The sequence below is a fragment of the Chlorocebus sabaeus genome, chromosome 16 (assembly GCF_047675955.1).
Source record: "Chlorocebus sabaeus isolate Y175 chromosome 16, mChlSab1.0.hap1, whole genome shotgun sequence".
In the NCBI taxonomy this organism is placed as follows: Eukaryota; Metazoa; Chordata; class Mammalia; order Primates; family Cercopithecidae; genus Chlorocebus; species Chlorocebus sabaeus.
In genome coordinates this window covers 59,321,398-59,347,095 of record NC_132919.1, presented here as the reverse complement: position 1 = coordinate 59,347,095, position 25,698 = coordinate 59,321,398, and the positions used below count along the sequence as shown (strand labels likewise).

The 25,698-nt window shown below is 39.5% G+C and overlaps 1 protein-coding gene across 2 annotated transcripts; it reads right to left on the bottom strand.

Moving 5' to 3' along the window:
- Positions 1-432: 432 nt before the first annotated feature.
- Positions 433-25,698, bottom strand: PSMD12 (proteasome 26S subunit, non-ATPase 12). 2 transcript variants are annotated; one of them, XM_037993767.2, is made up of 11 exons: positions 25,492-25,698; positions 16,725-16,784; positions 16,509-16,637; positions 12,509-12,616; positions 10,820-10,924; positions 9,604-9,753; positions 9,389-9,523; positions 8,354-8,466; positions 7,215-7,389; positions 5,069-5,146; positions 433-3,574 (listed from the first exon to the last, which is right to left on the bottom strand). In XM_037993767.2, exons 1-11 carry the CDS (start codon positions 25,597-25,599, stop codon positions 3,365-3,367), a joined length of 1,371 nt encoding a protein of 456 aa, XP_037849695.1. In that variant the 5' UTR covers positions 25,600-25,698; the 3' UTR covers positions 433-3,364. The 2 variants fall into 2 exon arrangements, with proteins under 2 accessions (XP_037849695.1, XP_008010215.1); XM_008012024.3 differs by lacking the exon at positions 25,492-25,698 and adding an exon at positions 20,236-20,410.

Sequence of the window (25,698 nt, the reverse complement as noted above, 5' to 3'; positions counted from 1 at the left end):
TGAAAAGCCTCACAATTGTCAGGGGTTTTGCTGGGAGGAAGACATGAACTGGCAGAGAATTGTGGGACAGTGAAGTGTTATGGTGTGTAATGGTGGATACATGCCATTATACATTTGTCCAGACTCACAGAATGTACAAGAATGAACCGTAAACTATGGACTTTGGGTGATAATGATGTCAATACAGGTTCATTAACTGTAAAAAATGTACCACTCTGGTGGGGGATGTTAATAATGAAGGAGGTGTGAGAGCAAGGAGAAGATGGGAAATATCTGTACCTTCCACTTAATTTTGCTGTGAACCTAAAATTGCTCTAAAAATATAATAAAGTCTTAAAAGGTAAAACAAAAAAGTAGGTTTAGAGAGAGATGATTTGGGGTAAAAATGAAAATTATGGTCTTTTGTTTCAGACAATGAGAACTGAAAAGAAGTGATCTTTTAAAGTATGAGTTTATTCTCCAGGTTTTCTTAAATACCCACAAATTAGTGTTTTTATTGCTGCTATATCCAAGAGCTGAAAACAATTTAAAATATGTACTTTTATCACATTTAACATTTACGAAAGATAGAATGGAACTGTTTGAATTTTAAAGATGAGTTTTTCAGATTCAGTAACATATGGAAATTGAGGATAATTATAGAAACAGCTATTGAACTCTAAAAAAATCATATGGAAATAAAAGGTATTTCATTTGAAAAATGGCTCATCACCTCTCCTGCTGGTTAATACACTAATGACAATGAAATGGAATCAAGTATTATCTTCTCCACATTGAAAACAAAGTGCTTCTTTTCCTGATTGCCAGTTTTAGGTCTGAAATGTAAAACAGGATTAACTGAGGTTCCGAACAACTCAAATATTTTACTATTCTACTTTATGCTAATGAATTATAATACTAAGAAAATAAATTGGTAAATACCTCATAAATTTGCTGGATTAATGTTTGACAGGAAAAAAACAAGAAATGGATGAACAGCTGATCGAGTTGGGTGCAATGTGGTCACTGGGACAGTTACAAATAGCACTAAATCATAATACACAAAAAAGAGCCTAGTGTGTGTTAAAGAAAGACCAGAGGGTTTGGGTGCAGTGGCTCATGCCTATAATCCCAGCACTTTGGGTGGCCAAAGTGGGTGGATCACCTGAGGTCAGGAGTTTGAGACCAGCCCGGTCAACATGATGAAACCCCGTCTCTACTAAAAACACAAAAATTAGCTACGTGTGGTGGCAGGCGCCTGTAATCCCAGCTATTCAGAAGGTTGAGGTAGGCGAACTGCTTGAATATGGGAGGCAGAGGTTGCAGTGAGCCAAGATCGTGCCACTGCACTCCAGCCTGGGCAACAAGAGTGAAACTCCATCTCAAAAAAAAAAAAAAAAAAAAAAAGAGGAGGAACATTTGCAATCTCTATGGCAACATATTTGGCCAAATAGTCCAGGTTTGACAAGCCCACAGGTAATGAGTCCCTAGAAGGATGAAGTTAATGAAAAGCTAGTTTCAAATTAGCTCCAATTTTATTTACAAGTTAACAATACACAATTTTATCTTCTATCCTTTTCATTCAAAGGAAAATTAAAACCATACTGTTAGTGTGAACTTCTGTTTCTGAACTTGCCAATTTTTTTTTTTTTTTTTTGAGATGGAGTCTCACTCTGTCACCTAGGCTGGAGTGCAGTGGCGTGATCTCAGCTCACTGCAACCTCTGCCTCCTGGGTTCAAGCAATTCTCCTACGTCAGCCTCCCAAGTAGCTGGGACTACAGGTGTGCACCACCACGCCCGGCTAATTTTTGTGTTTTTTTTTTAGTAGAGACAGGGTTTTGCCATGTTGGCCAGGGTAGTCTCGAAATCCTGACCTCAGGTGATCCACCCGCCTTGGCCTCCCAAAGTGCTGGGATTACAGGCGCCAACCACTGCGCCCGGCCTTTTTTGGTTAGTTTTTAAAAGACAAGTGATAGCAGATGTTGATGTTATTGTGACCAATGCACTGAATTTCCAAAGAATAAAATTAGATTACTTTAGTACTATATGTCCTTATTCCCAGTGACTCACAGGATAAATATGACAGATATCCCACAACTGTCTTCAGTCCTGGGATCATAAAAAAGGACAATTGATAATTTTCCATTAAGCAGAAAATTAATTAGGAGAAATGCCATTTCTAGAATGCTGTTTTTCTTTTTCTCTTCATTTGAATTTTTTTTAAAAGTAGACCTCACACTTTCTTCATTTAAACATCATTTTAAATAATCTTCTAACATTGTTTTATTTTTCTGTTTTCTCTGAAATAAATCAAATTAAAACTTGCAAAATTCGTTCACACCAATTCATCTCAGATGTTTCTTTGACAGCAAGCTACTTTTAATTCTGTGAAAATATTTCAGTACTATACCACTTACTCTATGAGGGTGGCCTGAAGTCTTTCTTTTTGCCATTTTTTTTAAAGCATAAAAAAATTAGGTTATCCAGTGTTCGTATAATGGAACTAAAAGTTCCTACAGAGATAATGAATTTGGAACAATAATGATGTAATTAGACTTACAAGTATAAAGCTACAAATAAGCCTTATAAAAACAACTTTATGTTAAATTTAAACCCATATACAGAAAGGGGAGAGGAAGAGCAAAAAAGAAAAAAAAGTAGTCACTATCCCTATAGAGAGGACTTAACACCCAATAACCTGTGTCAATGATGTCAGTTGATTCTGTTGAACAACTGATCAAGTCAGAGGATGAGGGCTGAAAGCAATCAAGCTACTGTGACTAGAACCAGCCCGACTCAAAAAAAAAAGTCTACAGCTTACCAGATTGTTGCATACACACTCAGTTTAGACTTTCTGCCACAATATCAAAGTACAAATTCTTCACAAATCACAGCTCTATCCCAAATGATCCTGTATGCTCTGTTGCTTTTCTATTCTACTAAATGACTGATAGCTTTACAATGAAATTTATTTTATTTAAAAAACACTTGCCAAATCACTACCCCACAAAATGTTTAGAATCAGAGGTAACTGTAGAAAGGAAATGTGTATATACTGCTTTTATTATTGTAATATGTTTGTTAGTTGAATGAAAACAAACAGTAGCTAAAAAGGTTTCAAATGATAGAAAAACATCCGGGTAAGTTATGACACAACTTTTTGTGTATTCAGACGACAGAAATGTGTATTTTTGCACCAATTGCAAATGCAAAGTTAACAATGAACTTGGGGAACTGAAAGGTCAAAGGGAGTCTCAAAACATATTCACTATTTTAAAATTTAAGACAAAGAAGCTTAGAAAAAAAACCCCAACATATACACCATTATAACAGTCTTTTTTAATGACTTCCAATTTTAACTTTTTTCTAAAAGCATTAAGACCCTTATTGTAGATTATGTATCATCTCCTCTTTGGCTATGAGATGTGTAGTTTTGTTAACCAGAGACATTAATGAGTTCAGTTTCTGAGACCAGTCATTTAATAAATTATTTGGATCCTTAGGTCTCTGGAAGTTGATAATTCCTGCTAATCTGTCTACTTTAGCAAAGATGGTCTTGTTAACTACTAGATTTGAGAGAAAGGCTTCGGACTCCTGCAAGAGAGAAAGATGAATTGGATTAAGACAGGATAAATTACAGACAATAAACAAAACTTCAGAAAAGCATTTTCTAAACTCTTCATCCAAGAATATGCAGGGGAATTCATTTTTAATAGTAACTGTTCAGCTGGGTGTGGTGGCTCACACCTGTAATCCCAGCACTTTGGGAGGCCGAGGTGGGTGAATCACTTGAGGTCAGGAGTTCAAGACCAGCCTGAGCAACATGGTGAAAGCCCATCTCTATTAAAACTACCACAATTAGCCGGGTATGGTGGCATGTGCCTGTAGTCCCAACTACTCCGGAGGCTGAGGCAGAAGAACCGCCTGAACCCTGGAGGTGGAGGTTGCAGTGAGTTGAGATTGCGGAGGCTGAGGCAGAACTGCCTGAACCCTGGAGATGGAGGTTGCAGTGAGTTGAAATCGCAAAAAATGTACTCCTGCCTGGGCGACAAGGCAAGACTGCCTCAAAAAAAAAAAAAAAAAAAAAAAGAGTTAGCAATTGCTGACTTCCTGTAATAAGTACTTATTTTACTGATAGTCTAGGGAATGAATAGAATCTGAGTAGACTCAATCAGGGGTGAGTTTGAATCTGCCTCCTTGCAAGCTCAATGCTGCTGGTATCCATGCCAACAGCAAGTTGGTCTACTCCCTTTTCTACAAAGTTTCCCCTCAAAGGCAGTATGGTACAGTGAACATTTCCAGAAATGCTGGGTTAGAATATGCGCTCTGCTCCTTGGCAACTACGTACCACGGACAAGACGTTAAGGACTCTGGTACTCTCATTCATAAGTGACAAGAGCTCCCTGACAAGCTGATCAAGGAGCAAACCTTCCAACTCTAATGTTCCATGAGTCTTATCACCTAAACTGTCACAACAACTTCTGGTGACAGAAATGGCTTTTCAGGCCATTACTACACACTTGGGTTAACTCCTCTTTGTGTGCTATGCATTTTGTCAACATGAAACACAGACCTGAAGACAACATTGCTCCAGCAAGACCTGGGATCACTTGATACTTAGGTTAGTTTTTGGTACTCAAGATCGCTTGGGAAACTATCTATTACTCTATTACCTAAACATAAAATTAAATCATAAAATTGATTCTCTTTTTTTTTTTTTGAGACATAATCTTGCTCTGTTGCCCAGGCTGGAGTGCAGTGGCGCAATCTCGGCTCATTGCAAGCTCCGCCTCCCAGGTTCATGCCATTCTCCTGTCTCAGCCTCCTGAGTAGCTGGGACTACAGGTGCCTGCCACCACGCCCAGCTAATTTTTTTGTATTTTTAGTAGAGACGGGGTTTCACTGTGTTAGCCAGGATGGTCTCGATCTCCTGACCTTGTGATCCGCCTGCCTCGGCCTCTCAAAGTGCTGGGATTACAGGCGTGAGCCACCGTGCCCGGCCATACAATTTGATTCTCTTACTCAATTTTTACAAGTCAATATTCAAAAAGAATGCCTACAAATAACTCAAAGTTGATTACTACTTACATCAACAGACAGATCCAGAAGCTGTGCCATCCTTTTCATTGTTATCCGAGTATAATACTTGGCCATTATTCTAATATTCTGGGGAGAGGATAGAGAGCAGGGAGAATACGTAACATTTGTCAGCAAGTCTCAAAGTCCATTTATTTTCATATCCAAGGTAAGTTTACTTAAAATGTTAGACTCGGAGCTTTTATTTTTCTGTAGTCCATAACTGGAGCAAAGCTAGTTCTAATCTTCAGTAACAAAACTAAATACTTATTTTGGTTCCTGTAGTTATTTGTGAATTACTATGAATATTCTACACAGCTCTTTAAATATATAGTCAAAATATATGCCTGTCTTAACTAGTGGTTAAAAATTATAATTGTACTGAAATATTTTTGCTGAGTGCAAGAATCTAAAGTTAAGCTTCCTAATTATAACACAAATGTTTTAAAGGCTAAAATCTAAAAAATGATTGGAGATCGATCGGGTGCAGGGTGACTCTCCCTCTTTCAAAAAAATAAGATTGGACATCATTTCAAATACTCATCACTTTACCCTTATTCCAATGACTTACAAGTAGCTTCAAATTAAATTTCCTAATTTTCACTGGCGATGGTGCTGCAGTTAAGACACAGAGACTCCCCTTTACTGTTCTTATAGGCAGTATTAACAACAATAGCACTCAAAAAAACGTGGGGGAACAGTGGGGAGAAAAATGAACTTAATCTTTGAAGAAGCTACATCGTCTCCTATCTCTATCAGGGCTGATGGCAACACGAACACATCAGAAAGCACGAGAAGCATTCTTCTCCTCGCTTTTCTTTTATCCTTCAAATCTAACCTTTTCCTTCATGCTTTAAATCTAATCAATGGCTGCATTCTATTGATTTCCTTCCTTAAAACAATCACATTCCACACACTCTTTAATCCCTTGGCTACTGCCTTATTTAAAGTCCATATATCTCTCACCTTAGTAGTCTTCTCTAGTCTCCTCCCTCTCCAATGCATTCTCCAAACTCACTCTCAGAGGGACCTGGTGCACAGGCTGCCCTCCCTTGTTCCTGCCTGCCCGATACCTCACACTCCTCTTACAAACCTCACCTCAATCATCAATTCATCCAACCTGATCATTCCTCCATGTAGAAAAGTTTCCCATAAGCCTCACTCTGCTCTCTAGATACTTGTACTACAATATCTGATACTTTTTATTTATAAGTACATCTTTCCCTATAATTTTTAATGTTCTTATTCAAGGTAGGGTAATGTCTTTTTTTTTGAGATGGAGTCGCTCTGTCGCCTAGGCTGGAGTGCACTGGTGTGATCTCCACTCACCGACACCTCTGCCTCCTGAGTTCAAGCAATTCTCCTGCCTCAGCCTCCTGAGTTGCTGGGATTACAGATGTGCGCAATCACGTCCAGCCATTTTTTGTATTTTTAGTAGAGATGGGGTTTCCCCATGTTGGCCAGGCTTGTCTTGAACACCTGACCTCAGGTGATCCACCCACCTCAGCCTCCCAAAGTGCTGGGATTACAGGCATAAGCCACCACGCCCGGCCTAGGTAGGGTAATGTCTTATTCTCCTGTGTGCCCTGGTACTTTGTACAGTGTCTAGCACATAGAAGGCTCACAATAAATGTTTGTTATGTGAAGGAGTGAATGGTAACATAATACAACATGACAACAGTGATACTAAGAAGATCAAAGTTCAGGTTTAAGACATGTTACCTGCTTCCAAGACTAGTAAGTGAACATTAGAGAGAAACACCCTCCTGCCCCAATTCTTAGGAAATTCTGTCTGGTTTATACGCTATAAATTTTGGATTCCTGAGAGGTTCTCTCAAAATGAAGCAAGCTAAAATACAGCTATCTTTTCTGAAAAGCCAAAAATAGGGAAAAAACCCAAGATGAGTGAGATACATTCCAATATGCTTTGGGAAATGCAGAGTAAACATCTGAACACCAAATTTTTATCACTACTACAGTGGGCATACAAAAAAACATCCTAAGTGAAGAATTAAAGACATAACATCCTAAATGAACATTTGATTATCAAATGTGAAAAATAAAATAGTTTATGCTCAAATTTGCCAAAATTTAATTCTAAAAAATAAATTCACTAAAGGTTAAAATAAAAATTGTCATTTCTATGACAGATTCTTACATGTTCAACAACTCTGTTCTTCAAGTCTTTCCACCTTTTTTCGCCTTCCTCCGTGGAACCAAAAACATCAGTTGCAGGACTCTCAAGGGAACCTTTTCTTAATTCCATTCCATAGTCCTCAACAAGTGTGGACCAACGCATCAACTCCATTGTGGTAAAAAGCTTTAAAAGATCCCTGTAAATTGTATACATCTTAATATTCCAAATCTGTAAAAATTAAGTATTAACTCATATAATAGCAAAGGTAAAAAAAATCAACAAAAACTGTTTTCGTTAAATTTTATTTAGTAGAATGAGATACTGTTTGGTTATTGTGTATTTTACCAACTTTATTACCATTTTTCCCACAGAAGCTCAGAATACAGCATTCTCCCACTTAACACTCTGCTCTTTTCTGCACTGTCAATTTCTGAAATAACTGTAAACGTACTCATGAAACAAACAGAAATAAGAATCTGTTGTGCTTATGATGAAGCAAGTCTATTTTATATAATAGATTTTCAGAAGTATGCATTTCTGAAAATCACAAAGCTCTAAACTACTAATGATGAAACTCTGTCAAATAATTAATCAAAAGCTGCCAGTGTAGACCTGATATGAAACTTCCACTTGATAAGCAATTTAGAATAAAGTATATTATAATCTAATTTATTGTTAATGCAATGCTAAAAAAAAATTCCACCACTTTATCATCTCTAGTTTTATTCTCTAGTATAATCTATCAGTAACCAATTAAGAAGTACACACTTAGGCCAGTCGCGGTGGCTGAAGCCTGTAATCCCAGCAGCACTTTGGGTGGCCGAGGTGGGCGGATAACCTGAGGTCAGGAATTCAAGACTAGCTTGGCCAACATGGTGAAATCCCGTCTCTACTAAAAATACAAAAACTAGCTAGGCAAGGTAGCGGGTCCCTATAATCCCAGCTACTCGGGAGGTTGAGGCAGGAGAGTCGCTTGAACCCAGGAGGCAGAAGTTGCAATGAGCTGAGATTGCGCCATTACACTCCAGCGTGGGCAACAAGAGTAAAACTCCATCTCAGAAAAAGAAGTATACACAGAAGTATACACTTAGGTTAGCCAATTTTTTTTTCAAAATAGTGTTTCTACTGAGATATATCATGATAATTTCAAAAGTACTTACTTGTATTTGGGAATTTCTTCTAACTTCTTGTCACCACTTATTCGGTGAACCAAATCTGACTGTTCGTTGTCAAAAGGAGCCAGGATAACATAGAGTACAACACTCTTCAGAGCCTAAAAGAGTTGTACAACAAAAGTTACACGCAAGACTAGACATGACGGAAATTTTGACGAAAACCGAACAATCATATCCATTTTAAATTTTAAAGTCATAGCTGGGTGCAATGGCTCACGTCTGTAATCCTAGCACTTTGGGAGGCCAAGATGGGCGGATCACCTGAGGTCAGGAGATCGAGACGATCCTGGCTAACACGGTGAAACCCCATCTCTACTAAAAATACAAAAATAAAAAAAATTAGCTGGGCGTGGTGGCACGTGCCTGTAGTCCCAGCTACTCAGGAGACCGAGGCAGGAGAGTCACTTGAATCCTGAGGCGGAGGTTGCAGTGAGCCGAGACTGCGCCACTGCACTCCAGCCTGGGAAACAGCGAGACTCTGTCTCAAAAACAAACAAAAGACAAACGAACAAAAAAAAGTCTTAAGGGGAAAAATATTTCCAGGCTGCCTTTTCATAGTGTCTTTCTATAGCATTTAGTTTTCACAAACTAATATAATAAATCATTGCTAATCTGACTTACTACCTCAGCTGACATTTTTCTTGACATTCATTTTTGACAAATGTATAAAGAAAAAGTTCTTATAACAAGTTAGCAGTATAAATGTGGAATATATATATATAAGCCCTTTAAAAGACTTTTGTAAAATAATTTTCCAAAGTAATGTCGGGTCTTCATCTGCAACCTTTATTAGGATATGACCCACTGTACATATTTTAAACAGGAAGCCTATATTTCTCCAAAAGTGAGACATAAACTATGGCCGCAATTAGACTGAATCAGTAATATACTGAACAACACTGAATAGAAAGCAACACCATACAACTGCATGTAATGATGGCAGTTAAAAAGATTTGAAAATAAAAAAATGTAAATTACTCTTCTGAATAAGCCATGTCAATTACACAAATAAACTCTTACCTGCTGCCATTTTTCACTTTCTGCCTGTATACAGGGAGTATCATATATTGCTCTGTAGTGCTTACAAATAGACAAATAGGATCCCTCATGTTGATCCAGCTGAATCATTAAATTATAGTACTTCAACTTTAATTTCTGCAAAAAAGTTGGCAAAACAAATTGGGATTTATGGGTTTTATTCATACCTTTAAACATGTGGTCAGAGATATGCTCACCTCGGTATTTTCTTCCTGGAAAAATTTGGTGTTAATTTTCTTGCTGATGATTTGTGTTCGAATGTAATCCTTCACAGCTAGGCAGAGCCTCATTTGCTCCAAAATAAATTCCACTCTCTCTTTCTTTTCCATTGACCCGTAGGTTTCCACCTAGCACAGTAATTCCCGAAATAAGTTTATAATACTTTGCAATTTTGTGAACTGCAACAAAATTAAAGATACTAAAATATTCATGCTTGTTAAATAATAAGAACCTTCATGTATATAGACAGAGTGTTGACAATTATATTAAAAGCTATTTACCTCTAGAAAATTATAATTTATAATGGACTTTCCCCCTTCTGGTATAAAATTCTATGAATTTTAACACATGTAGTGATTTGCGCAACCACCATCACAATGAAGATACAGAACTCAAAAAACCTTCCTCATATTGCCCCTTTATAATCACACACTTCCCCCACTCATAAGCCCTCCCAAGACATCCAATGATCTGTACTTCATCACTACAAATCTGTCTTTTGACAGATTCTGACAAGAATGTCAAATATAGTATGTAATGCTTTGAGGCTGTCTTTATTCACTCTGTATAATGGCCTAAATTGTACGATTCATTCAAGTTATACATCAATAGTTTATTTCTTTTTATTGCTTAGTAGTATTCCATTGTATGGACATACCACAGTTTATTTATTCACCTGTTGAAGTATATCTGGGCTGATTTTATCTTTTTATTATCACAAATAAAGCTATTCTGAACAGGTTGTGTGGACTGGTTTTATGTAAACATAAGTTTTCATATCCCATGGGTAAATACTCAAGAGTGGGATTGCTGGGTCATATGGTAAGCATATGTGTAACTTTATAAGAAACTGCCAACCTGTTTTCCAGAGTGGCTGCACCACCTTGCATTCTCACCAGTAAGGTACAGGAGCTCCAGCTGCTTTGCACCCCCACTAGCACTGACGATTTTATTGTTTAAATTGTAGGCATTTTAATAGGTATGTAGTGGTACCTCATTGTGGTTTTCTTAATGGCTAATGAGGAAACGACAATTTTGAACATGAAAAAAGATGCCATTCACAGGCTTTCCATCAAAATTCAAAACAATTATTGGTCCCAAACATTTTGGATAAGGGATATTCAACCTATATTTCCATTAGAAAATACTGCTGACTAAACAAAGTTTTACCAACTCTCAAATGCAGTACCTTACCTGTAACTCCTGTAGAATGGAGGCTGCCTCTTTCACATCACCATTTTGTTCTTTTATAGTTGCTAATGTTTTAGTCAGTCGAGCACGCTCAATTTCAACATAAATCTACAAATGAGAAATTTACACAATCAAAATTCCGTGGAAACATGTTAAAATTGAAAAAGTAGGCTGGGTACGGTGGTTCACACCTGCAATCCCAACATTTTGGAAGGCTGAAGCAGGAGGATCACTTGAGGCCAGGAGTCTGATACCAGCCTGGGAAACATGTTGAGCCTGTCTCTACAAAAAATCAAAACATTAGCTGAGTGTGGTGGCGTGCACCTTTAGTCCCAGCTACTTGGGAGGGTGACACAGGAGGATCACTTGAGCCCTGGAGCTCAAGGCTGCAGTGAGCCATGATCAGGCCACTGCACTCTAGCCTCAGCAACAGAGTGAGACACTGTCTCAAAAAAAAAAAATAAAAGGTAGAACTGAACTTTTTCTTTTTTTTTTTTTGAGATGGAGTTTCACTCTTGTTGCCCAGGCCACAGTGCAGTGGCATGATCTCGGCTCACCACAACCTCTACCTCCTGGGTTCAAGCAATTCTCCTGCCTCAGCCTCCTGAGTAGCTGGGATTACAGGCATGCGCCACCACGCTCAGCTAATTTTGTATTTTTAGTAGAGATGGGGTTTCTCCATGTTGGTAAGGCTGGTCTCGAACTCCCGACCTCAGGTGATCCACCCACCTAGGCCTCCCAAAGTGCTGGGATTACAGGCATGAGCCACCGTGCCTGGCCAGAACTGAATTATTCTTTAACCCAACTATAAGAATATTTATTTTACAGCTATCGTGCACTTTATCCACCATGTACAAACACAGTTGTGAAACATTTTATATTTCACAAATATATACGTAATTCTTAAGAAAATAAAACTTTATCCATATTTTGCAACTCTGCTTTCAGAACCTAAATATGAAATTACTATGTTTAACAAATAATAGGACCACAAGCTACATAAATAGCACAGAAGATGCAAAATGCCTTGTGATTATTTGAAAAGTGTGTTATATGTAGTCCAATATCTACAATTAATACCCTAATTCTGATTTATGTTTAAATACAAGACTATCTTATTTAAAAATACCTAATTTTGCTAGGTCTTAAAGTTGTTAACATTTTTGTAGCTATACGTAATGTTAGTAGATTTATAATTTCCAACAAATTAAACACTAAAAATATGACTACAGTATAAACTAAAGCACCTAGGGAATGAATTTTCATGCTTAGGCTTGCTTACCCTATTTCCAATAATAGCAAACTAATTACAGCTTCCTACATCTATCATACATTTCTTTCTTTGGTATCTCTGAATATTATTTCCTCTATGTCTAAAATGCTCTTCTCCCACACCCTGACCCTGTAGAATTTTTATTTTTTTTTTTTTAAGTCACATATATATCTATGATAAGATACCCAATTCCCAGAAAAATCTAGATATACCATGGCTGTCACTATTTAAATAGATTCATTTGCAGAAAGGGATGTACAAAGACATTACTGGTTGAATTACAGTGATGACATTTTGTGTATTTCTTTAAAAAATAAACACAAATAAATACTTATACAAAATATCTACATACATTAAGTATCTCTGAATACAGAAAAAACAGTACATTTCATTGTGAGTTATGTCAACAGAAAATTTACCTTGCCTTCAGTAACCATTCGTAGAGTATCAATTAATCGAAGTTTGATAGGAAGGTCTGTGATTTCCTCAACATACGTACAGCACTGTTGAACCATTTTGGCAACAGCCTAAAATATTAAAAACCATTCATAAGTAAAATACATTCCTCACAGAGGAAAAAAAATGTATTTTATTGACAGAAGAGCAACGATCGAACTTGGTCTTCCCAAGCAACTCTAGACAAGGAAACATCATACAGAACATCACATCAAAACTCACTGATACCTAAAAAGTACCAACTACTCCGTAACAAGTCAGTAAAGGTCAGGAAAACCTCAGATGCAGAGATGCAGGCAAGCAGGAAAGCATGGAAGAAATGGCATCTCACGAAGGGAAGAGAAAGCAGAGCTCCATGGCAGCTTGAAGCCACGACCTGCAGATACTGTGACTGAGGAGGAAAAAGGCAGTGGCAGAGGCAAAAGGTGAAACAGTTCTACCACCTGCGGGGGGAGGAAGAGCCACAGTCACCCAAATTTACCTCATTATGACACTGTGAGCCAGAGACCCTCTCGCCTTCAGTTTCCTCATAGGTTATTATCAAGGGGCTGGAATACATTCCTTTCAACACTAACAATTCTACGATCTAGGTCACAAATCAGCAAACATTTTCTGTAAATTTTTGCAAATGTTCATAAAGTAATTATTGTGGACTTTGCGGGCCACATAGTCTCTGTGGCAACTATTCAACTCTGCCTCCTTAAAAACAAATGGGTATGGCTGTGTTCCAATGACTTTATTTATAAAAATAGGAGGTGGGTGGGATTTGGTTTCTGTCCCATCATTTGCCAATGCCTGATCTCTAGATTTTAAGCAATATATCATAATCATTAATAATTAAGACCATGGGCCGGGCGTGGTGGCTCACGACTGTAATTCCAGCACTCAGGGAGGCCGAGGCAGGCAGATCACGAGATCAAGATATCAAGACTACCCTGGCTAACACGGTGAAACCCCATCTCCACTAAAAAACACACACACACAAAAACTAGCTGGGCATGGTGGTGGGCACCTGTAGTCCCAGCTATTCGGGAGGCTGAGGCAGGAGAATGGCATGAACCCGGAAGGCAGAGCTTGCAGTGGAGCCCAGATCGCGCCACTGCACTACAGCCTGGGCAACAAAGCAAGGCTCCATCTCAAACAAACAAACAAACAAACAACGACAAAAAAACAAAAACCAGTAATAATAATAATAATGATCATGAGTCATCAGGAGAATGTTAAATTGCATTAAGTATATTTTGGTTAAGGCAGCAGAAAAGTGAATAGAATATCTTAGAAAGATTTCCACGAAAAGCATTTAATGTTTAAGCAGTTCAGGCTAAATGTTTTTGTTGTGGAGGTGATTTTATTTTCTTTTAGGTTCGGGGGTACATGTGGAGGTTTGTTTCATGAATATATTGTACAGTGGTGAGGTATGGGCCTCTAGTGAACCTATCACCCCAACAGTGAACACTGCACCCAATAGGTAATTTTGGATACAACAGGTAACCCTCAACTCCTTTCATCCTCCATGCTTTTGGAGTCCTCAGTGTCTGTTATTTCCACCTTTTTTTTTTTTTTTTGAGACAGAGTTTTGCTCTTGTTGCTCAGGCTAGAGTGCAATGTCGTGATCTCAGCTCACCGCAACCTCCACCTCCCAGGTTCAAGAGATTCTCCTGCCTCAGTTTTCCCAAGTAGCTGGGATCACAGGCATGCGCCACCACACCCGGCTAATTTTGTGTTTTTAGTAGAGATGGGGTTTCTCCATGTGGGTCAGGTTGGTCTCAAACTCCTGACCTCAGGTGATCCGCCCACCTCAGCCTCCCAAAGTGCTGGGATTACAGGCATGAGCCCACCACGCCCGGCTCCATCTTTTTTTTTTTTTTTATTAAAACATTTTTTTTGGCCAGGCAGAAGAAGTGCAGAAACCAGGGGACGGAGGTTGCAGCAGGCCAAGATCGTGCCATTGCACTCCAGCCTGGGCGACAGCAAGACTCTGTCTCAAATAAATAAATAAATACATAAATAAATGTCACATTCACATATTTTAGGTTGCCTCAATTAAATCTATGCTAATTCTTTACACCGGCTTATATATTTTCGGTGTGTTTTTTTTTTGAGACAAGAGTCTTGTTCTTTTGCCCAGGCTGCAATGCAATGGTGTAATCTCGGCTCACTGCAACCTCTGCCTCCCGGGTCAAGCAAGTCTCCTGCCACAGCCTCCCAAGTAGCTGGGATTACAGGCGCCTGCCACCACATCCAGCTAATTTTTGTATTTTTTGTAAAGACAGGATTTCACAGTATTGCCCAGACTGGTCTCGAACTCCTGGGCTTGAGCAATCTGCCCACCTTGGCCTCCCAAAGTGCTGGTATTACAGGTGTGATCCACCACACTGAGCCAACACTCTCTTTTATATGCATGTAAACTTACCTAAAGAAAAATAAACCAAAACCAATTATAGTAATTCTGACTTTTGCAAAAAAAAATTTAACCCGCTTTAACACTATCCTTACCCTAGAAGCAGTCTAATTAATAAAATAAGGAATTCGGACAATAACACTACGTATCTATTTTTGGTTCCATTACATCCTCTTTTATAATGTCATTGTCTTTATTATTTAAGGCAAGAAATTAAAACCCAGAAACTACTAAGGACACAGTATTTAAAAGTTGAGATAAAAATGTAAAAAATGAGATCTACTTGTACAGGGGAACATTTAAATATATCTCAAGAAGAATAAGGAAACAGTAAAGAAAATCCAACTTCACCAAAACACTAAAAGAGAACTTACATAATCTCTAAACAAAATGAGCAAAACAGTCTCTCTAAAATTGGCCTCAAAAGTAAGTTGGAGGGCTGGGTGCAGTGGCTCATGCCTGTAATCCCAGCACTTTGGGAGGCCAATGTGGGAGGATCACTTAGGCCCAAGAGTTCAAGACTAGCCTGGGCAATGTAGCAAGATCCAAGTCCCCATTTCTACACACACACACACGATTAAATATTTAACAGTACATTCTTTTGGCAGACTTCAGTTTTCTCAGGCAAGCACTCTAAGCCGGGGTTGGGTCATCCTGGAAATGCAGCCTTGAATTATTAGAAACAATCTTAGTATTTGCTTAAGTCTACATAGGACAAGGTTAAGGCCTTGTCAAGAAGAGGGCTCAGAGAGTTCAGTCAAGGAGAGAACTATTTGTCAGTATGCATAGTTTTTGAATGTCAGTAATACCTCAAAAAGCTGTTTTGCAAAAAATCATATATTGGGATAATATAAGAAAATGAAATATTTAGTTACTACTAAACATTTTAAAACAGCATAAAAAGATGTGTTTAATAAAAGAGATATGACTAAATAAATCAGAATATCAACTTAATAAATTATAATACAACCATTTAGAATAATAAAAGTGGGGCCAGGCACAGTGGCTCATGTCTGTAATTCCAGCACTTTGAGAGGCCAAGACACAGGGATCACTTGAGCCCAGGAGTTTGAGACCAGCCGGGGTAATATAGCAAGGTCTACAAAAAATAAAAAAATTGGCCAGGTGTGGTGGCATGCACTTATAGTCCCATCCGCTTGGGGGTTGAGGTGGGAAGACTGCTTGAGTCCAGGAGGTTGAGGCTGCAGTCAGCTGTAATCACACCACTGCACTCCAGCCTGGATGACAGAGTGAGACCCTGTCTCAAAATAAGTAAATACATAAGGAAAAAAAAATAAAAATAAAAGTAGCAACACCAAAATAGAACAAAGATGTATGAACACTCTAACACAATTTTTTTAAAATATGCAAACATATAAAGACTAGAAGCACAAACAGAAAACAGTTATATCATTATGAGAATGTGGACCGAATTTTAAAACACCCTCTAGGATGTTACAATGTTGACTTAACACATTTTAAACAGACTTATAGAAGAGTTTGTGAAAAGGTCTGAAATACAAATGCTTTTGTGTTTCGAGCAGACGTGATCATGAACTCACCTGTTTTAACTGACTCCGCCTTTTGGACAAAAGCATAATGTTTTCATTAAGTAAATCCCATTCTTTAGCCTCATAGCACATCTTCACTACTGCAACTAAGATACGGGATGTAGATACCATATCGGAAGCCTGTAAGGGTAAAAATACATCGAAAGTTAATGGAACAATGTTCAATGAAATTAATGGTAACTGAGCTTTTCCCTGTAAACTACTCACAGTACGAGTCTGCTTTTCCAGAGAGAGAAGGGTTTCAATGACTTCTTGAAGTCTTCCTTCCTAAAACAAAAGATGAAAATGAACAATAAAAAAACACAAAAAATCCAAATAACTAGTCTAAAATGAAATGGTTTTGACACAGAAAATGAAAAATCAACGGCCTCTTCCAGAGGAAAATGATCACCCCATAACTACTTTTGCTTCTCTCCTTTTCATGATAGTGCTTTCTTCTCTAGTGGGTGATGGCAGGCAGTGGTCCCATACTTGAAGCCCACAAGCTATTTTTAATATTTTTAAATGCCTAAGAGAAAGTGAACATATAACAATCATGTAACATCTGAGAGAACACCAAGTCTTTGTTCTGGATTCTAATTTATCAACTCAGTGTGGTAACACCTGTTTATCTTGTTCTTTTTTTAAGACAGAGTCTCACTCTTTCACCCAGGCTGGAATGCAGTGGCACCATCTCGGCTCACTACAACCTCCACCTCCTGGGTTCCAACGATTCTCATGCTTCAGCCTCTGCAGCAGGTGGGACTACAGGAGTGCGCCACCACACCCGGATAATTTTTGTATTTTCTGTAGAGACGGGGTTTCACCATGTTGGCCAGGCTGGTCTTGAACTCCTAACTTCAAGTGATCATTCCACCTCCCAAAGTTCTGGGATTACAGGCCTGAGCCACTGCATCTGGTGGATCCTGTTCTGATCAGAGACTCTAAGTGGTAGTCACGTGTCTTTAAAAAATAAAAACAGAGGCCAGATGCAGTGGCTCATGCCTGTAATGCCAGCATTTTGGGAGGCTGAAGGGGGCAGATATCTTGAACTCAGGAGTTTGAGACCAGGTTGGGCAACATGGCAAAACCTGTCTCTACAAAAAAATACAAAAATTAGCTGGGCATTGTGGTGCACACCTGTAGTCCCAGCTACTCTGGAGGCTGAAGTGGGAGGCTGGCTTGAGCTGGGGAGGCAAAGGTTGTAGTAAGCCAAGATCGCACCACTGCACTCTAGCATGGGCGACAGTGAGAACCTGTCTCAAAAAAAAAAAGTAGGAAAAAATGATTCCTTTATGAAGTCACTGTCACCCTAACAGATATTTTAAAATATGGAATTCCAAGAAGAAATAAAGAGAGTGCTTGGTGCTAAAAGACAGGAAACTGGTTTAATTTTTCAATGACTTTAAAAATAAATTAGTAATCATGCTTAAAGGAAATGAAAGCATCTGAGAACACCCACACATGCTATCCTTAAAGTCATGCTCTTGAGCAGATACTGGTCCAACTGAAATACAGTTTCTGACAACTTACATTAACCTCTCCACACCTCTATCTCAGATGTAAAAATAAAACGTTCTCCCTGGCATATATATTTAGAGATTGGAACAATAAAACTCAAAAAATAAAAACATAAATGATAATACACCAGGACTAAAGCAAGTTATCCTATTATGAACCACACATTTTGATAAAACCAAAACCAACATACAGCACAGAAACTGCACTCATTGGCCAGGCATGGTGCCTCACGCCCTGTAACCCCAGCACTTTGGGAGGCTGAGGTGGGAGGACACTTGAGCCCAGGAATTTGAGACCAGCCAGGAAAATAGGGGGAGATTCTGTCTCTACAAAAAATTTAAAAATTAGCTGGGCCTGTGCCTGTGGTCTCAGCTACTCAGGAGGCTGAGGCAGGAGAATCACTTGAGCACAAGAGTTTGAGGCTGTAGTGAGCTAGGAATGCGCCACTGCACTCCAGCCTGGGTGACAGAGTGAGACCTGGTCTTTAAATAAAAAATTTTTAAAACGCATTTATTCAACACGCTAATATTAATAACTATCATGTAAACACCTCTGACAATAAATTGAAATGTGAAGACTATTATTTAAAAATTGTTTTTCTAACCAAAAATGAAAACTTTTTTTATCTTAATGACATTCATGGATGGTACATGAGTACTATCCTTTTCTACTAATGAAAGAAACTTATTACATAGCTTCTGAATTATGGGCATAAATAATTTTTTGACTTTTTAAAATACTGCTGCCATATTTTTCCAAGATAACTTTTAAACATGCATGAATTTTCCATGCAGCACTGCATATATACTGTATAGTCCCTGTCTGAACTTATTTTAATTAAATCGGAAATATGTGATTACTAACACATTTTAACAACATTTCCCATTTGGACAGCCCTAGTTCTCCTTTCTCTGAAAGCTCTATAGATTTATGTATATAATAAATACTGGCTAAATGTTCATCAGAGGAAAAAAATGAACAAATCTATAAATTCTCCGAAGTTGAAGGCTAATAAATCCTAAAAGATGAAAGAATCTTAGAACTAGAAAGACTGCTAGGGATTATTTAATTCAATCACTTCATTTTAGAGATTAAAAAGACTGAGGACTAAACAGCTTAAAATGACTTGCTTAGCCACAAAAGGTATCAGCAGAACTAGATCCAGGGCTCCCGCCTCAAGCTCCAAAGCTCTCTCCACGGCAGTGCCGCACTTCCCCTACCATACTAGTTTAAATCTCACTTTTTGCTTTGATCAAAGTCATCTCTATGGTTACTATCTGGCAACAAAAAGAAGGGCAAAAATAATTAAAACACAAAATACTGTTTAATGACAGTCACCCACCACATTTGCAATTACTATTAGTCACGTGACTGCGATCAATAGAGTGTGGTTTAATATATGGTATTCTAATTCAGAAGCATGGGTATTAAAGAATTGCATGATACATGTGAGAGAATTACACACTGGCCTAAAGCCATAGTCTGGAGTATCAACAAAACATTAAACGTCATTTTCTCACAAAGGCATTTTTGGAGAACACTCTCTAAAAATCAGTAGTCACTCAGCACCTTTTCCTTTCATACTCAACCATACTGTCTCCACTCTGCAATTACCCCAAACTATATTCTATTTTGGTGTTTACTGTCTTTCCAATCTCAGTAGAATGTGACCTCTGCAAGAGCAGGGGCCATGTCTACAGTGTTCATCACTGCAGTTCGGTGAGCTGCATCACACCAAGCACATGCCAGTGCTTCTGCAGATACTATGGTCCATCCTTGTATCAGTTACTGATGCACGTAACTTACCTCCTAAGTGGTCTACAAGTTCCTTTAGGGATGGATGCTTGTTTACTTGTCACTTCTCTTTGCACCAACCTCCACATAGTATGTGTTGAATGGACTGGCACTCACCTGATCTGTATTCAGTTGATCCTAATGGCTTACAATTCCTGATTCTTACTGTCACAATAAGCAGGATGTGACATACTATATGGTTGACAATTTAGTGCTATTTGAAGGACACTACCATCATTTCATTTAATACAATTTCAAATTTTCAAATCATCCCCGTTTTTTCTCCCAATCTTCCATGTTCTACCCTATTGCTAAACATCCTCCTCCTTTTCCTGTCTATTCACTCAAGTCCTGAAATTCCAACTCCTTGATGCTGCCTTTCAACTCAGAGGAACAAATGGTTAGAGAGCTATCCAAAACCAACCTGTTAGAACATGTGACTTCCGTGACTCATTTTTCTCATGAAAATAATCCTTGTAAATGATGTAAGCGACTAATGAGTTTGTTCAACATCAATACATGTTGAGTATCTGTAAGTTCTGTTTGCACCTCCTTTAATTCCTGAATGAATCCAATCTTTTAATGATTTGTTACACAACCTAAACAAGAAAGAAAAAGGCTGATAAAAAGTCACCACAGCCAGGCGCGGTGGCTCCCGCCTGTAATCCCAACACTTTGGGATGCTGAGACGGGCGGATCACTTGAGGTCAGGAGTTCGAGACCAGCTTGGTCAACATGGTGAAACCCCATCTCTACTAAAAATACAAAATTTAGCCGGGCGTGGTGGTGGGTGCCTGTAATCCCAGCTATTCGGGTGGCTGAGGCATGAGAATCGCCTGAACCCGGGAGCGGGAGGTTGCAGTGAGCTGAAATCATGCCACTGCACTCCAGTCTGCGTGACAGAGTGAAATTCGGTCTCAAAAAAAAGTCACCACAAATAGTTGAAATTTAAAGCCAGTCCAGTACTCCCCCTACACAGACTAACTTTTAAAGTGACCCATTCCTTAAAGGCGTCTCTTTTGTTTAAGCTGCTAACAATGTAAACTGTTTTACATTTCACTTGCTCTTTATTTTTGACGTTACACATAAGAGACTGCAGGTGACCAAAAGAAATGAAAAGACATTAAGCCAGGTACAGTGGTCTGTGCCTGTAATACTAGCTACTCAGGAAGCTGAAGCAGGAGGATCTCTTAAGCCCAAGAGTTTGAGATCCCCATATCTTAAAAAAAAGAAAAAAAAAAAAAAAAAAAGGAAGGAAAAGACATTAACATTATCTCTAATGTTCCATTATTGGAACGCTAAGTTTGTGGGAGTTATTTATAGCCTACTGCGCAAGGTCATTGCCAAGATCTGATTTTTCACAAAAAAGATTTTGCAACCTCCAGCATAAATGGATTAAGAGGAAGGAGAATCTAAGGATACATTCAATTTAAGAATGTAAGTAGTCCCCAAATAACCATGTGCCAAATACAACATAATCAAAAAGAGAGGACGAGAAACCTTCAGTATATTACGAACTGCTAAATACCGTATCTTTACAGTTCAGAAAAGGCCCTCTTTAGATTAATTTTTAACTCCTGAATACAAGGCGAAGAGATAACCATCATCAAGAACTAGTATCACTTTTACTAACACCCCATCAACCTGACACAGGGTGCTTACACACAAATCACAGAGACAGTAGAATGGTTAAAAATACAGGCTCTGGTTGGGCGCGGTGGCTCACACCTGTAATCCCAGCACTTTGGGAGGCTGAGGTGGGTGGATTACAAGGTCAGGAGTTCGAGACCAGCCTAGCTAGTATGGTGAAACCTCGTCTGTGCTAAAAATATAAAAAATTAGCCAGGCATGGTGGCGCGCGCCTATAGTCCCAGCTAGTCAGAAGGCTGAGGCAGGAGAATTCCTTGAACTCAGAAGACGAAGGTTGCAGTGAGCCAAGATTGCGCCACTGTACTCCAGCCTGGGCAACAGAGTGAGACTCTGTCTCAAAAAAAACCAAACCAACAAACAAAAAAAACGGGCTCTGCAGCCAGACTGCTTGGGTCTAAATTCCCAGCTGTACTGCCATATTGCCTTGGGTAAAACACAAGCTCTCTGACTCTCAATTTTCTCTTCGGTGGACACAATACTTGTAGCAATCCACAGGGTTGGTGTAAGAATTAAGTCAATACCTATGAAGGTACGCCTGGAACATAGTATGTACACACCATAATCATAGCAGCTGACATCTTAATAAAATGTATACAGCAATAAATATTAGTTATTAGTTATCATTTGCAACATGGGTGTTAGGATAGACATAGAACTAGGTTACAACTACAAGAGATTTAAATGATCTACATTTGGCAATTTTACAACCCAACTCTAGAATTTGTCTGCCTTTCTAAGGCTTCTGCTATATATGGTTTCCCAACTAATACATTATTCTCTATACACAACTTTTTTTTTTTTTTTTTTAAGAGATAAGGTCTCACTCTGTTGCCCAGGGTTCCGTGCAGTGATGCGATCATAGCTCATAGCAACCTTGAACTACTGGGCTCAAGTGATCCTCCTGCTTCAGCCTCCAGAGTAGCTGGGACAACAGGTGCGTACCACCACACCTGGCTAATTTTTAAATTTTTGTGGAGACAGCGTCTTGTTAGGCTGGCCTCAAACTGCTGGCCTCAAGTGATCTTTCCACCTTGGCCTCTCAAAGTGTTATATACACAGTTTTTATCTCCAAATGTTTTTCACATTTAAAATAAAAAATGTCTTAAGGAAATTAAGGACAGAATTGATAATCTCTTAAAGAGGCAGTAGCAAAAAGAACACCATCATTTTTTACCAGGAGATGTGAGTTTGATCTGCCTCGAATAAACCACTTAAGCTGCCTGAAGCTTAAATTTTCTCACAAGTGAAAATAACAAGAAGTTCTTCATAGTTTTATTGATGGACTCAAAATAAAATCAAAAGAATGTATACTAACTGTTCCATACATTCCAATGTAGAAATACAATGTTGCTATTATTTTTTTAATGTTTGGCAGAATGGTTAGAAAATAATATGAAATGGAAAATAAAAAGCAACTGGGCACGGTGGCTCACGCCTGTAATCCCAGCACTTTGGGAGGCAGAGGCGGGTGGATTACTTGAGGCCAGGAGTTTGAGACCATCCTGACCAACATGGTGAAACCCCGCCTCTACTAAAAACACAAAATAAGCTGGATGTGGTGGCACATGCCGGTAATCCCAGATATTTGGGAGGCTGAAGCACAAGAATCAATTGAAACCGGGAGGTGGAGGTCGCAGTGAGCCAAGATCGTGCCACTGCACTCCAGCCTGGGCAACAAGAGTGAAACTCTGTCTCAAAACCAAAAAAAAAAAAAAAATTAAAAAAAAAAGTGAAACGGAAAAATACGTTTAAAAAAATTAACCAGGAGTGTAGGGTAACCATCTAATTTAAAGTTGAAACTGGCTCAGTATCAAAAAACAAAACAAAAAAAGTATACCCTCCCACAACATATACCTTGTTTTATTCAGCTGGCACACTGGTTTAAAAAAAAAAAAAATCAAAATTCAAATGTACCTATCTTAACAGGTCCCAACATTCTTTTTTTAAAACACTTCTGTTACCCACTGGACACCTAAAAAAGCATCTGGTATTGGAGTTTGCAAGTTTTTCAACAGTCTGGAACATGACAACAATTATTTAGGAATAAATGCTACATAAGATCACCAGAACAACTGTAGCAGTGAAGCCTTTTTTCTTACTGATCTCTAAGCTATTTGAGGGCACGAGCCTTGTCTAATAATCTCTGTACTTCTCATTGTGTCTAACACTGACTAGGTCTTGCACACAGTAGACTAGTATTAACAGAAATTCATAAAAGATCTGGTTGTGCTTTTCTAAAGCAAATGACTTGTTTCTTCCTTATGGACACTATCATTTTATTAATTCCAAAGTGGAGGTTCAGGGGCTGACTTTGGCCTGCATATTTTGTTCTAGTTACATTGTATTGGCTCAAACAGTATTTTAAGATGACAGATTATTATCCAATTTCTAAATATTAAGGTATTTCACGGAGAAATCCATCTTCCTGGTTTCTCCCTCAAATTAGCAGCATCGACAAGGCTCGGCCTTCATCCCCAGTTGGCAAATATTATCTGAAGGTGAAGATCTGCTGCCTCCTTTTCCTGGGCAGGTGCTCGGAAGTTCAGGTTTTTGGCCAGCCGCAGTAGCTCACACGTGTAATCCCAGTACTTTGGGAGGCCGAGGTGGGTGGATCACTTTAGGTCAGGAGTTCGCGACCAGCCTGGTCAACATAGTGAAACCCCGTGTCTACTAAAAATACAAAAATTAGCCGGGCGTGGTGGCACCTGTAGTCCCAGCTACTCAGGAGGCTGAGGCAGGAGAATCGCTTGAACCCGGGAGGCGGGGGTTGCAGTCAGCCGAGATCGCGCCGCTGCACTCCAGCCTGGGTGACAAGAGTGAAACTCCGTCTCAAAAAGAAAAAAGAAAAAAAGTTCAGGTTTTCATTACAATAGGCTTCCAGGCAGGGCAGCATAGTGTGTGACGGCACCAGCTCCAGAACCTAGAATCGTTTGCTTCTTGGCTTCACCCCTTTACTAGCCGTATGATCTTGGCGCCTGTGATTCAACTTTTTCTAGCCCAAGTTTTCTTACCTATAAAATAAGGATTATAGCAATAGCCATTGCATAGGGCTGAGGCGAGGATCAAATGGCTTAGTGTATATAAGCACGGAGCCTGACACTGCAGAAACTACTCAACAAATATCAGCTATTGTTATCTGTGTGACATAGGAGGCGGCTGAGTTTCCCACCCTTATGTAACTGATGTTTGTTGATGCTAGCTGCTAGAAAGCTCTTAATGAATTTATGGCTCCCCCTCAGCAAGCATACTGAACCTAAGATATACATACGTACCAACTTTATCACCTTTCTCCATCCTTGTTTTTTGGAAAGCCCGTTGAACTCTTATAGTACCTACTTGTCCTTACTTTTGTAGTTCCGTCTCCACCCAATCTCACTAATTCTTCAAGACCCGATACAAACGTCAGCCTTCCTGTAAAACCTTCCCTTATGGCACCATTAAGAATGCATAGCTTCCTTCTCGGTGTTCCAGTAACACTCTCCCCTTGTATGGCCCTCACCACCATGCATGACTTGACTAATTCATTACGTACATCGACTCCTAAAGAACAGGGTACTGTGTTAGTCATCTGTGTACTATCACTTTCCTACCCCTTCTCCTGGCCAAAGACCAGGCACATAGCCATGATCCATAAACGATTTAACGACATAAATGGATTGGGCAACAGCAACAGAACGAAACTCTCTGATCCAGCCTGAATACTGAAGCAGCCTCACCCCCTGGGAAACCACTAAGATAAACGTTACTTAAGCAGCATCCAAGAAAGGGCAAAAAGTAAAACGGAGCCCTAAGTCCCACGGAAGGAAGTGACCATCTGTTTTGGGGAGGGTCTGGGAAGCTATAGGCACTGGCGTACTCCGCAGCCCTGGCCGGGCCGACCTGGGGTCTCCCATTCGTGCAGGCCCAACCAGGGCTGGGCAGGCAATGGGGGGATGCACGCTCCAGCCCGTAGGCCCCCTGAGGCCTAAGCAGGCTCCGCGCCGTGACTCAGCCCCTGGCGCCCGCCAACAGCCAGCCGGCCTCTCCTCACCTTGGCTAGCTTCGCACACTCGGGTAGGCGCTGATCCACCGTGGCGCTGTAGTCCACCTCCATCTTGACGATGCGCCCGTCAGCCCGCTCCGAGCCGCCGTCCGCCATGGTCCCCGCCTGAGCGTCCCTTGCTGTACCCCCGCTTCGGCCACCACTCGTCACCCACACCGGAAGCCGCCCGCGCACCCGCTCAGGCAGTGCGTCGGG

What these genes read in the sequence shown, in the direction of transcription:
- PSMD12 (XM_037993767.2), bottom strand. Translation starts at nt 25,599, where the DNA reads ATGGCGGACGGCGGCTCGGAGCGGGCTGACGGGCGCATCGTCAAGATG. An exon ending in AAAGTGAAAAATGGCAGCAG is followed by an intron (nt 8,467 to 9,388) that starts GTAAGAGTTTAT and finishes CAACTCTTTTAG; the next exon opens with GCTCTGAAGAGTGTTGTACT. An exon ending in TTCTGGATCTGTCTGTTGAT is followed by an intron (nt 3,575 to 5,068) that starts GTAAGTAGTAAT and finishes TCTCTCTTGCAG; the next exon opens with GAGTCCGAAGCCTTTCTCTC.